Here is a 13,470-nt window from a genome sequence, read left to right on the forward strand (position 1 = left end):
CAGCTGGCTTCATAATGGTAAATCAACGTTGTTGCAGATGGACGAGTGTTGCTCAAAGACTGGGCCAGTTTAGCTATAGCCAATGAGCTAGCTAACGTTAGCATCGTTTGTGACAGCATTGTTCTGTTACAGTCAAAACTCCACTGCAGCTGGACTCTTGGCAATTGCAAAATTATTGTGCAGATAATATGGTAAAGTGGAAAGTGTACTTATTACACAAAATCAATTAAAAGATAGAGATGTCTAAACTGTCGGTGAAGTAGACTTACCTGATGCGGCGGAGGCCGCCATCTTTGTCACTGGTTTAGTTTACGGTCGGAAGCGCGCACGTACGATGATGTTAACTGGCGCGTGTCCGCCATAAGAAAAAAAAGTAGCCTAACAATTTTTTTGGTAAGTTATTTTTCCTCATTAGGCTAATACATATTTTCAGTTGACTTGCTTCATGGTATTGGTATAAGTTAGTTATGCTTTTAAGACGTTTTTTCATTGAGCACTGCTGGCTCTGAAGAAGACCTTTCCATCGTTTTGTATCCACTCTCTCTGTGTGAAAATAGAGATGAGCAGCGTGGCTTCCCTAATTGTCTCATCCCCAGACCCAAACGGGGATCTCTCTGTATGTCAGACGGTGTGGATGAGATACTGCCATATGAGCAGAGCAACAACGTAATGCACAGTAGACTATAGAGGCAGGTGTTTTTTTTCTTGAAATAGGCCTATTGGGACTTTATTCTCGTATTATTATGACATTTTTCTCTCAAAATAAGATGGGATGAGTTATATTTTGAATGTGCACAAAGTTTTGAACCTGAGCAGAAATCTTGCTGAAACACATCGCTATTAAAGTCCAGGGGTTTATTCATTTAAATGAATTCATATAGGCTATCATTCATATGAATAAATCCCACATGCACATTTAAAAAGGTTACTTGCCCAAACAAAAGACGCAAAATAGGAGGGAGGAGTTCAATTATATAGGCCTACATTTGTGTTGACTCAGCAGGATAACATTAAATTAGAAAAGTTGATCTACAGGAGAATAAATATTTGAAAAGAAATACAGAGTGCCTGAGAGCCTTACTGCATTATATTCCATTATGTTTTTATATTTTCAATTGTCCCCTTTGTTTTCCTTTACATATATAAAGACATTTCCAGCATAAATTGATGCAGAAAAAGGTAGAAATATGTGCATAAAAATTCACCAGAGTGCAGGAAATTAGGTGTTTAATGCTCATTTTTTTCTGGGGGAGGACACCCAAACCCTCCACATCATATGTCTCCCCATACACATATATTCAAATACATCCTATGCTTTTGGGTTGCCAGGCCAGCTGTGATTAGGTCAAATGTTTTTTGCCATGTCACCAGGGACTTGAAGCTGCTACCCGTTGGGTAACTAATGCACTTCTTTAACCTCTGTGCTATACCAATCGCCCATGTTGCCCACCTGTTTTTTCTACCAGCCCACCCTAATATAGCAGGCTAGAACCAGCCCTGGTGCACTGTGACATCACTCTTTATCAAGACGGCGTGCAGTGCAACGGTTAGTGTGGTGTTGCATCACTTGGTTTTAACATAGAAAAAACAGAAATGGCATTTGATTGTGACTGGGTGCTACTGTTTTTTAATGTGAGCACAGGCGGCACTAAACAGCCCAGAGCAGAGCACACACTGACAGAGGTGGTTATTGAAAGTACAAGTTCACCATCTACTGGACAACACGGATAGTGTCATTAGAGTTAAAATTACTTTATTGTTACAGTATGTCTCAATTAAGAGAGTAAATATATTTCTGTTATGCTCCTTGACATTGCAGCAACTTTAACAATCATTTACACTTTTGGAGATACCCTGCTGACAGGCAAACAAATAAACAAATAGACAAACTTAGCAGGATATCTTAAAACGATTTCAATAAATTAGGTGAATCAACACCTCAGATGTTGATCCATGCATTTATTGTTTTAAAGATTTATTGACATTATTAGGACATGCTATTTTCTCTTACTAACTATATTGCTGATGTATATTTTATGAGACCAACCCTTGAATCATTCACTCAATGGAGACTGGGCTACATTATTATAATTTCAGACATGGACAACTGTGAGAAACTTCAAATATAATTTTATACGGGGTCTTTGTTAGTAAGTTATCCCCAAAAATGTTCTCCAGGAACCTTCAGGAATGGAAGAAAGGCGAGAGAAAGGTTTTTGGAATATGTTTGATGTACATCTGAGTTTTTATTTCCATCAGTTATGTATTACAGTAAAGTACATTAGAGGTGAGACTGGAGAGTGTTTGGGTATGTGATAATTAACATACTGGGAGGGGGAGGCTGTCCTCTGACCCAAGCCTACCCACACCTCCCCCAGCCATCAAGCTGGCCTCCCACCCTCCATCCCCCATCCCAGCCAACATGCCCAGCTCTTCTCTCAACTCCAAAGACAAGTTGGTTCTCAGAGTGGCTGAGATCTGTGTGTGTGTGTGTGTGTGTGTGTGTGTGTGTGTGTGTGTGTGTGTGTGTGTGTGTGTGTGTGTGTGTGTGTGTGTGTGTGTGTGTGTGTGTGTGAACTTTGGGGATGAATGGCTCAGTGTTTTTTTACAGGGACGTGAATACAGTGTGTTGCTCCTGACAGACAGGCATGCCTATTCACACTCTGCTTTTCCACTTTTCAAACTCACTTCTCCGTCACCCTGCAAATGAATACAGGCCTGTGCTGAGAAACATACACACAAACAGCCAAATAGTCCAAGGGGTCCCGATAGAAATACTGGGTATGGCGGTACTATCAACTTCAAAAAAGTCTATTATACCCACATGCTGTACATACAGTGTTTTGTATTTAGCTTGCTAATAGTGGCTTGAATAGGTAATTCTGACATGTTTTAAATTGACTCCAACCTGCTGTATTAATAGCTCATTTGTGTGTTGTTATTGCACTGGCATAATTCCTTCCCTCAAGCTCACCGGTCAGTCAAAAAGTGTGTCCACTAGTGTGTACTTTTTTTTCCTTTGGTTTTCTGACAATGGGATTAGGTGTTTCTACTGATTGGATTATTATCTTTACTTCCCCTGCATTATGTTCTCTGGTGTGCGCCAAACCTCTCATCTACTTGCTGATGAGGATGAAAACGAGGAGAATCATATGACTATGAATGCCTTCATAGTCACCTGAACTCATCCCAACTAGACACAGATTTTAGTGCTACATGTCAGATAGCACTCTCCGCCACTATCATAAAATGGGGGATTGAAAGAATGCCGGTTATCCCCAAGGGGGTAAGCCTCTCTCCACAACACGTACCTCCTATGGTGCCATTTTGATGCTAACAAGCACTCACCCACCATTAGCATTCCATTGATTTCCATGATTGAGATTTCTCTTGGCACAGCTACCAGAAGACTTACAACTTTCAGACAGGTTGCTCACGTTACATCTACGTCTTCATGCTCAGTTTGCAGCTGCGCAGTAACACTCAGCCCTCACCGGAAAAAAGTGCTTCTAATATACTTCACTGGTCCAGTGATCCAGTCCAGAGCAACGGGATCTGTTGGTCCATTTATTTAACTATCTATGGTTATCTCTTTAGTAGGGTTCCACCAAGGGGGTAAGCTTCTCCTTGGAACGCGTAGCTCCTATGGCGCCATTTTGATGCTAACAAGCCATCACCTCTCATTAGCATTCCATTGACTGCCATTCATTTTGGCGCCACTTTGACAGCGAATAACTTTACATCTGAAGTGTTTAAAGACTCTATTTGTCCATTGTTTATTTCTAAAGAAACACGACAATGTATAAAAGGCTCCATTACCTTGTAGCTCACGTTATGGCTCCGTAGCAGGCGTTTTTGTAAAAATAGGCTAACGATTGTGTCATAACCACGCAATTTACTGTCGCACAGTAGAGAAATTACCGTACAGTACAGGAAAAGCTTGCAGGCAGTTTCGACTCACATTAGCTGTTTAAGTTTAATTACTAATGTTAACTAGCATTTTAGTTAGCAATAATTAGCCTGTGCCTATGTTATCTCCTTACATATACCTACGCTCTCTGTCTCTGCAAGATTCGGAATGATTGAGATTTCCCTTGGCACAGCTACCAGAAGACTTACAACTTTCAGACAGGTTGCTCACGTCACATCTATGTCTTCGAGCTCAGTTGGAGGCTGCGCAGTAACGCTCAGCCATCACCGGAAAAGTGCTTCTAATATCCTTCACTGGTCTCCGTCCAGAGCAACGGGATCTGTTGGTCCATTTTATATATATGTCAATGGGTGCCACACACTATGAGAATCAATGCCAGGAAGAACTTACTAAAGACAGTCCCCACAACAAATTCAGGAAAAAGGCTGTGCTCTAGTGGTTAAGAGCAAAAGAACCATCTCATGTCTAATCTTTTTAGTGAAGTCTTAATGCGAAAACACATTAAACATCTTATTACAGTACAGTAACACACTGTTGTTTTCTTGTCATTTGTCACCTATCTGTATGATATATACATACACATATGAAAATCTATTGATACATATTAAAATATCTGGTTACTTGAATCTACTAGCATAATCTCTCTGCCCTGTCAGTAAGAATCTAATCCAGAGATATCTGCAATCTAGAATCTATTGTATTTTAAGCAAATTAGAGCTTTATAATATGAAGACTTACCAATACTGCGCCAGCATATGTTCAATACGTTCAGATGCATCATATACAATATTAAACATAACAAATATTACTTTATATTGTATATATAAAGATATATGATCTCATAGTTTTGCTGAGTATTGACCTTATCTATGACTTAATTATGTTGCAATATTAATGACAGCATTTGTGTAATGTTCCGATCACAATATTTACTGACATGTCTTTATAAATGATTATCATTTAACATTGATAATATACTGTATTGTAAGAGCAGAGTAGACCCCACTGTTGTTGTCTAGGCTTTGAACTAGGAGGTGGTATGGTGGGTGATCTTTGAAGTGTGTGTGTAGCTTATCTATCTTCAGTCCTTATTACAGGAGATTTAGGAGAGAGGGGAGATAAAAGGCTTCTTTTCACTACAGGGGACAAAGATACAGAGGGAGAGAGACCCTCAAAAGATGACAAGAGTGTTCAGCAGGTTTTGTGATCTCTGTGTGGTCTCTATTGGTATGCATCTAATGTCTCAGAGTGTGACATGTCCTGTAAACGGAGGAGCAGATAAGGACTGACCCCTGGACAACTTCATGGAGCATAGGAAATATTTACAGCGTCAATTCCAGTCATACCAGCTTAATTCCTAATTAATTCCTAATTGCATGCTGCATTACAGCTGATGATTGATGCTTGTTTGAAAATAGCACAGAAACATTATACAGTATTTATTCATCTGCTTAATGCCCTTGCATTAGCTGACTTAACAGTACATAAAGCTTGGAAACTCAACAAGTAGTAGTATTAAAAATGGGGTCATGCACCCCCAGAGCCGCTTGAAAGAGATGAGTTATTGTAATATTAACCTCATAGCTTTCACCCTTTCAACCAGTCATAGAAAACTGTAAGTCTGTGTATTTAAATAGAGGTATGTAAAGTGACAAATTTTGGGAATCAAATGGGATCAAACCATAATAGCTGGATGGGATCAGTATGGAATGTATGTCTCCAGTTGACCAAAAGGGGTCTGCCATGTACCAGCCATTTCTCAAGCAGCTAATGCTGCCTTGACATGCTGGGGGACATTTTGGACTTACGATACATCGCAGCATACACAGAAAACACCAGTGGAAGCCTAAATATGACATGACAGGATTTCAGTTAATGCTCGTGTTTATCAAGCTGAACAGTCAGGGATCCTTCATAACTAAATATAGTCTAAGTGATGTGACCACTAAAACAAAGCTTTAGTTTGGTACACATGTTTCCTTCCAAACTTCTGCAAAGTTTTGCAATGTCGTTGTGGTTTGATAAGCACTCGATTAAGAACCATTACGTCGACTGAAAACAGAGCACTGTCATTTTTAAGCAGCCATTAATGCAGCATGGGACTTTCTAGCATATTATTTTCGAAAATACGAGGAGCACTTGAAGGCAGCATGATATATCCCCCTTTGCCAAACCCCTTTTTACGCTTGTGGAGAGCTGGCCGCTGAGCGCAGTACCAAACCATTCCCACCACTACTTACCCCGCCGGCTGCATGTGGAGGGCGGGGGGAGAAACCTGCTGAGTAAAACCAAGCAAAGGAAAGAAACTAAATTAAGCATTACTTTTTACTGCATGGAATAACTGCACTGATTTTTTTTTTCCCACTGAGGCGTTATGAGTGTAAACTAGTAAAAGTTGAATGCCCGAGAGCACATTTTATAAGTCCGGACTGAACGACAATGGAATTTGTGATCTCATAACCACGAGAAATAACGTTATCTGTCTGCGTATACAAGCGCCGGTTGCAGACAAATTGGATTACGTTACTCTCATTGAAAAACTTCTTGCTTCGCTGAAAAGAGGAGAAACCAGCGTTTTGAGCAAGTGACTGAAGAGTTGTACACAGGCAAGGTGAGTGGCAGTCTGGGCCGTGTAGTCCTCTTTTACTCAACACGATCTTCTTTATCTAATTTAAAATTACAACTGCGTATGTTTTCCCACGTGTTTCCCTCTAAATGACCGAGTCGCTCTCACGTGAAGACTGAAGAGCAATACCAATGACGTCATAACGTTATTTAAAAAAACTTTTCAGTATTCACTATCTTTATGTTTAAACCATTGCCCACTTTGTTTTCATTCAGGCTCAATCAAAAACTGGTCCACAGTGTGCGTCACTTGAGTTAGCTAACTTATCCAATACACATCCTCTAGGCGGCGTCGCTACAAGGCACCAGCGTTATCTATATCACTAATAGTAATGTTCATTATGTTGTATGAGCTGTGACCTCCATTTAACGGTGTTTAAATCCCAAGTGATTAAACAACACTGGCATGGACTGATAGTGCCACATAATTTACAGACACAACACAACAGCTCAGACAGCAGCCAACGTTAGCCAACCCCTGGGTCATCATCACTGCGATGGACCATTTCACATGGACGTTACCTGTCTCCCTGGCCTAAACAAGTTTAATTTTACATTAAAGTGTTCAGATTGAGTCGCTATAACACCCACCATGATTAACTATTAAGGTAAAGGAGGATTGGGTGATTTCAACCAGATACAAAAAAAGCATTTTATTGTATGTATTATTTATGTATCATATGTGGCGAATTTACTGGAGAGGCCTCAAACAGGGAACCTGAACATACAGTACATATGCATTTTACAGCACAATGTGCCTCAGAAAATCAGTTGACAAATAAAATTATGGTTCAAATAACTTAGCCTAATCACATCTTAAAATGAGCATTCATTTAGCAAGACTTTTTTTTGCAATTATTATAATTAATATTTTTGCAATTAAAGATGAATGTTCTTTCAGCACAGCATTAGCTACTTAATAATTGTCCTATTCATAAACATGTGACTGCATGAACTGCAAATGAAGGCAGTGCAAGTTAATATAAGCAATCATAAATGAGCAGGAGATTCATGCTGTTGCTGATAATGCAACTTTTTACGATCAAAGGTCAGATGCAGGTCTTCATGTTATTTTCTTAACACAGTAACTTGTGTGATATTACACTTGGTTTCAAGTGTCATGGCAGACAGTCCATCACAAAGGCTGCCAGTGAGAGTGTGTGACCTGACCTTTGTGTTATTGTGTTCCATGGGTGATGGTCTCCTCTCACAGTTTAGTGCCTTCTTAAACCATGTCCATCTGCTCATATTGCCTCATTACAGAATTGGTGGCTTAGTATAAGCCAGGAAATGAGATGGAATATCCCCTCCCAATGATGAAGATTGCTCATTTATTTATTTCAGATTGTTGGTAGCATTGGAAAAACGAGGGTGTGCCCAGAATATTATGCCTGCTAGGGCGTGCTGACATGATAAAAACTGATTTTTTAGGTTTTTCAAAAAATAATTTAGTTTCCTGTGATAAACCAACACTTAAAAAATGTCACCTCTATACAGGTAATCCCTAAAAATATTTGTTTAAACAGACCAACACGTTTTGGGGATTAAGTTACTTTTAACGTCAGTAGAGCAGTGTAGCTGCACTAAAATGGGTGCATTGTAACATGTCTAATTTTGTGTTTGACCCAAATCAAATCAACTATCCCCCGTTTTCAAGTTCTAAAATAAACATAGACAAAGGCTGCAGCTACTGAAAAATAGTCAAGTGTGACAAGTTTTACATTACTTTCTCAAGTTAAAAGTTGTGGTTTGTGTCAAATTATGAGTGTATGCAATTAGAAAGGATGTTTAAGTGGAGCACATTTTATAGCTCCTGAAGTGAACTAGTAGCCAGTTCAGTCTATTACTTGTACCTGGATAAAGTCAGACACCAGCACCCAAAGCTGTCTGGACTTGTAAAATGACCCTTGGCCTTGTGTATAAATTCCGTCATTATGGTGTGCATATTTGACCTTTTTTAAGCCTTGACCTGAGATGGAAAAAAGTTTTTTTTTCCCCCAGATCAATGTAGTTCAGCATATTTGTTTTTTCAATCATTTCAGTTTGGAAAGGTTCATAAATTAAACCTAACGGTCATTTCAAGGCGAATGATAAAGTAATGAATAATATCAGGGCCATTTGATTATTTCTTCTCTTGTATCTGAGGAATAACACAGCAATAAAGACAAACTTAAAGAGTCCCTATTACACTCTACAGACTCTGTACTACATTTAACAATTATTTATTAAACACTAAATATTAAATTTAAATAATATATAATTAGTAAATTTTATATATATATTTACTCACCATGTGGCAGATAGCCACATAGATATAACATAGATAGATAGATATATATATATATATATATATCTCTATCTATCTATCTATCTATCTATCTATGTGGCTATCTGCCACATGGTGAGCCACATGTTGCCACATGGTGATATATACATGGTGATATATATATATATATATATATATATATACAGTGGTGTGAAAAAGTGTTTGCCCCCTTCCTCATTTCCTGTTCCTTTGCATGTTTGTCACACTTAAGTGTTTCGGAACATCAAACCAATTTAAACAATAGTCAAGGACAACACAAGTAAACACAAAATGCAATTTGTAAATGAAGGTGTTAATTATTATTATTATTATTAATTAATTATTAATTAATTATAAAGGTGAAAAAAAATCCAAACCATCATGGCCCTGTGTGAAAAAGTGATTGCCCCCTAAACCTAATAACTGGTTGGGCCACCCTTAGCAGCAACAACTGCAACCAAGCGTTTGCGATAACGTGCAATGAGGCTTTTACAGCGTCCTGGAGGAATTTTGGCCCACTCATCTTTGCAGAATTGTCCTAATTCAGTTACATTAGAGGGTTTTCGAGCATGAACGGCCTTTTTAAGGTCATACCACAACATCTCAATAGGATTCAGGTCAGGACTTTGGCTAGGCCACTCCAAAGTCTTCATTTAGTTTTTCTTCAGCCATTCGGTGGTGGACTTGCTGGTGTGTTTAGGATCATTGTCCTGCTGCAGAACCCAAGTTCGTTTCAGCTTGAGTACACGAACAGATGGTCGGACATTCTCCTTCAGGATCTCTTGGTAGACAGCAGAATTCATAGTTCCTTTTATCACGGCAAGTCTTCCAGGTCCTGAAGCAGCAAAACAGCCCCCAGACCATCACACTACCACCACCATATTTTACAGTTGGTATAATGTTCTTTTTATGAAATGCAGTGTTCCTTCTACGCCAGATATACTTGGACACACACCTTCCAAAGAGTTCCACTTTTGTCTCATCGGTCCACAGAATGTTGTCCCAAAAGTCTTGGGGATCATCAAGATGTGTTCTGGAGAAAGTGAGACAAGCTTTGATGTTCTTTTTGCTCAGCAGTGGTTTTCTCCTTGGAACTCTGCCATGCAGGCCATTTTTGCCCAGTCTTTTCCTGATGGTGGAGGCATGAGCGCTGACCTTAACTGAGGCAAGTGAGGCCTGCAGTTCTTTGGACGTTGTTGTGGGGTCTTTTGTGACCTCTTGGATGAGTCGTCGCTGCGCTCTTGGGGGTAATTTTGGGCGGCCGGCCACTCCTGGGAAGGTTCACCACTGTTCCATGTCTTCGCCATTTGTGGATAATGGCTCTCACTGTGGTTCGCTGGATTCCCAAAGCTTTGGAAATGGCTTTATAACCCTTTCCAGACTGATAGATCTCAATTACTTTCTTTCTCAATTGTTCCTGAATTTCTTTGGGTCTCGGCATGATGTGTAGCTTTTAAGGATCTTCTGGTGGACCTTACTGTGTCAAGTGGCTCCTATTTAAGTGATGCCTTGATTGTGAACAGGTGTGGCAATAATCAGGCCTGGGTGTGGCTAGAGAAATTGAACTCAGGTGTGGACAACCACAGTTATAGTATGTTTTAACAAGGGGGGCAATCACTTTTTCACACAGGGCCATGATGGTTTGGATTTTTTTTCTCCTTTAATAATAAACACCTTCATTTACAAATTGCATTTTGTGTTTACTTGTGTTGTCCTTGACTTTTGTTTAAATTGGTTTGATGTTCCGAAACACTTAAGTGTGACAAACATGCAAAGGAACAGGAAATGAGGAAGGGGGCAAACACTTTTTCACACCACTGTATATATATCTCTATCTATGTGGCTATCTGCCACATGGTGAGTAAATGTTTGTACCAAAATAGTTCTGTTTTTCAGTCTTCATTTTGGTGAAGGTGCCGCTACTTTCTTCTGTTGCTCTGATGTCTGAATGTCGGAGCTTCGCGGGGGGCAGGCCGACACACGCACACACAAACACTGGCGCACACACCAGATGCAAGCCACCATGTCACTTCTGTTTACTGATAGCTAGCGTTTACGTCAGGCTAAATAATTAGCTAGTAAGTGGCGATTTTTGGCAGCCAGCCTTCCAAAAGATAGAACAATGAAATGTTAACCGATCATTGACCGACAAGCAGGAAACGGAGTCTCTGTTCACCTGTCCGGGAGGCTCTGACACATTTTCCGCACTCTGTGTCCGCGGACAGTTGTAGGCTTGTTCCAGTTAATGTTCTATGCATTGTCGGACACACGCAGCCACTTTCCTGAAACTGCTTGCGAGACTGACAAGTCTACAGCAGCCCGTGGCATTTATGTCCGAGCCTGTCTCCACCGCCTCCACCTGCAGGTTGTCAACTGTGTGGTTTGGAATGAAAGGGAGAAAACAGGACAGAGTAACACGGCGGATATCGCTCATATACAATTTTTTTTTTTTTTGACGACGTAGTTAAGGCGGCAGGCATGTGTTGCTTAGGCGGCCGCCTTAACTGCAAAGTGCTGTGGGAATCCCTGCACAATATTTTTGACCAAATACTTCGATATCGCTATTGTGACGATATTATGGGGTTGACAATTGGTGCTTTCACAAAATATGCACACAATGAGATTTTTGATAAATAATCATCAGTTATGTTGATATAATAACTATGTGGGTAAGGGCAAATAATAGAACAGCTAGAACAGTCTGGTGTGTTCAGAAAATTACATCACTCAACTGTAATGCAGCCTTTAAAACCAGGAAAAGATAACACTTGTGTCGTATCAGGATATTACGATTTTCAAAATTTAAGACAATATCTAGCCTCATATATCGATATAATATCGATATATTGCCCAGCCCTATGACCGATCACAACAGAGTGGGTCAGCTGACCAATCACAACAGAGTGGGCCAGCTGACCAATCAGAGCACACTGGGCTTTTCACGAAGGCGGGCCAAGAGCTCAGACCCAGCAATGGGCAGTATACGAAACGTATGTTTTTTGAACATCATCATCTAGTAGACCCCTAGAGGACAAATATAATGCTGAAAAGAAGTATAATATTAAGGCAAAGACTTAACTAATAGTGATTTCTCAATATTAAACAGAAAAAAGGTATTGCATGGAATTAATTTCACTAGACTAATAAGTAGCAGCCAACTTTACAGATGTCAGCATTTACAGACAGGATTTGTAGAAGTCAGTGCCTCTCCAATAAACAAGATTAACCTCACAAATTCTGTCACAGACCTGCCAAAGGTCAAAAGGTGAAGGGGGAAGGGTTTTGACTGCTCTTGTTTTCTGTGTCTGCAGTGTTTCCCACAGATTGAGAATTTACTTGTGGTGGTGGGTGGTGCAGGATGTGATTGTGCAGCGTGTGATGGCTGGGTTCAGTAATCAGCTAGTCAACAAAGGTTTATAAACTATTTATTGAAAACAATAACTACATAACATTAACAGATAATTTAGAAATAAATAACTATTGTACATATTAAACAATCCAGACTTGAAGATGATACAGATGATGTGTAGCCTTTGATGTGCTTTGTCAATTAAATGTGGTTGGTTTGTCAAATACATTTTATGGTTCATCAGATAAAATACCTGATTACCCAAAGCCAAAATGTTATATGTACAAAACTTAACCTTAAAGTTATGATCCATACAGAAAGTTACATGTGATTATAAAATGTAATTTATTTGGGCTCAAGTCCATAAATACAGTTCATAAATACGGGAACGGAGATGAACTGAAGGCTTGGCTAGCAACGATTAGCTCCGTTTAGTTGTTGGTTTCGGTTAGCTCCGGTTAACTCCATTATAAAGATATGCTTGAGCGGAGACTGCTGCGGAGAGGCTGAACAGCCAGACTCTGATAAATGACATTCGGGACGCTTTTACAGCGGCTGTGGTGCTTCTACGGTTTATCAGTACAGACAACCCGGAAAGCCACAACACCACAAGCAGCATGCTACTATACAGGATCTAGCTGCTACTACTGACGTGAAACCGCTGGTCTGTGTGCACTATAAAAATACATCGTTGATTAGAAAAAAAATGGAATTTGGATTTTATCTATCTGGGCAGGGCGCCAAAGTAGAACCTATGTATGGGAAACACTGGCAGTTGGAGGGACTACAGGGAGCATGTAGTGTCACAATCTTTCATTGCACCTGCTTCCAACGAAACTCCTTAATACAAACTCAAAAGTCAACCGTTCTCATCAGCTAAAGTGAGGGCGTGAAGGCAAATACTGGGAACACTCCCGTGATTTTTTTATGAAGAGGAAAAATCCATAGGTGTATGGATCCTTTTGAAGTCTCAAACTATTCTGTCATTCTTCACTTAATTACTTCTGTCACTTTTTGTGAACAACTACGAACCAAGTGCAACACCGTGAATGCTTTGGTGGGGAGACTGTTCGGTTTATGGAGTCTTGTCCCTCTCACTGACGGTGAGCTTTTTGCCACACCTACATTTGTAATGTTTTGGAAGACACTTTGTACAAACTAGTTTGATCTACTTTTCAAGCACACCCCAGCCTTTACACTGTAGTATCTTCGAATCTCAATTCATTACACTATCTTCTATCTAAAGGATTAATATGGACC

General features: G+C 39.8%; 2 protein-coding genes across 7 annotated transcripts in view; one reads left to right on the forward strand and one right to left on the reverse strand.

The window, feature by feature from the left end:
• The window catches only part of LOC144517310 (ubiquitin-conjugating enzyme E2 variant 1-like), a 32,410-nt gene extending 32,070 nt beyond the window's left edge, over positions 1–340 (reverse strand). For both annotated transcript variants that reach the window (XM_078249366.1, XM_078249365.1), the window contains exon 1: positions 270–340. In XM_078249366.1, the coding sequence (XP_078105492.1) occupies positions 270–291 (22 nt within the window). In that variant the 5' untranslated portion in view covers positions 292–340. The remainder of the gene's footprint in view (positions 1–269) is intronic.
• Positions 341–6,130: 5,790 nt separating this feature from the next.
• plxnb1b (plexin b1b) overlaps positions 6,131–13,470 on the forward strand; it is a 182,275-nt gene continuing 174,935 nt past the window's right edge. For all 5 annotated transcript variants that reach the window (XM_078249371.1, XM_078249370.1, XM_078249369.1 and 2 more), the window contains exon 1: positions 6,131–6,542. The gene's annotated coding sequence lies outside the window, so the exon portion shown is untranslated. The remainder of the gene's footprint in view (positions 6,543–13,470) is intronic.

Source organism: Sander vitreus, chromosome 4, assembly GCF_031162955.1.
Source record: "Sander vitreus isolate 19-12246 chromosome 4, sanVit1, whole genome shotgun sequence".
NCBI lineage: Eukaryota > Metazoa > Chordata > Actinopteri > Perciformes > Percidae > Sander > Sander vitreus.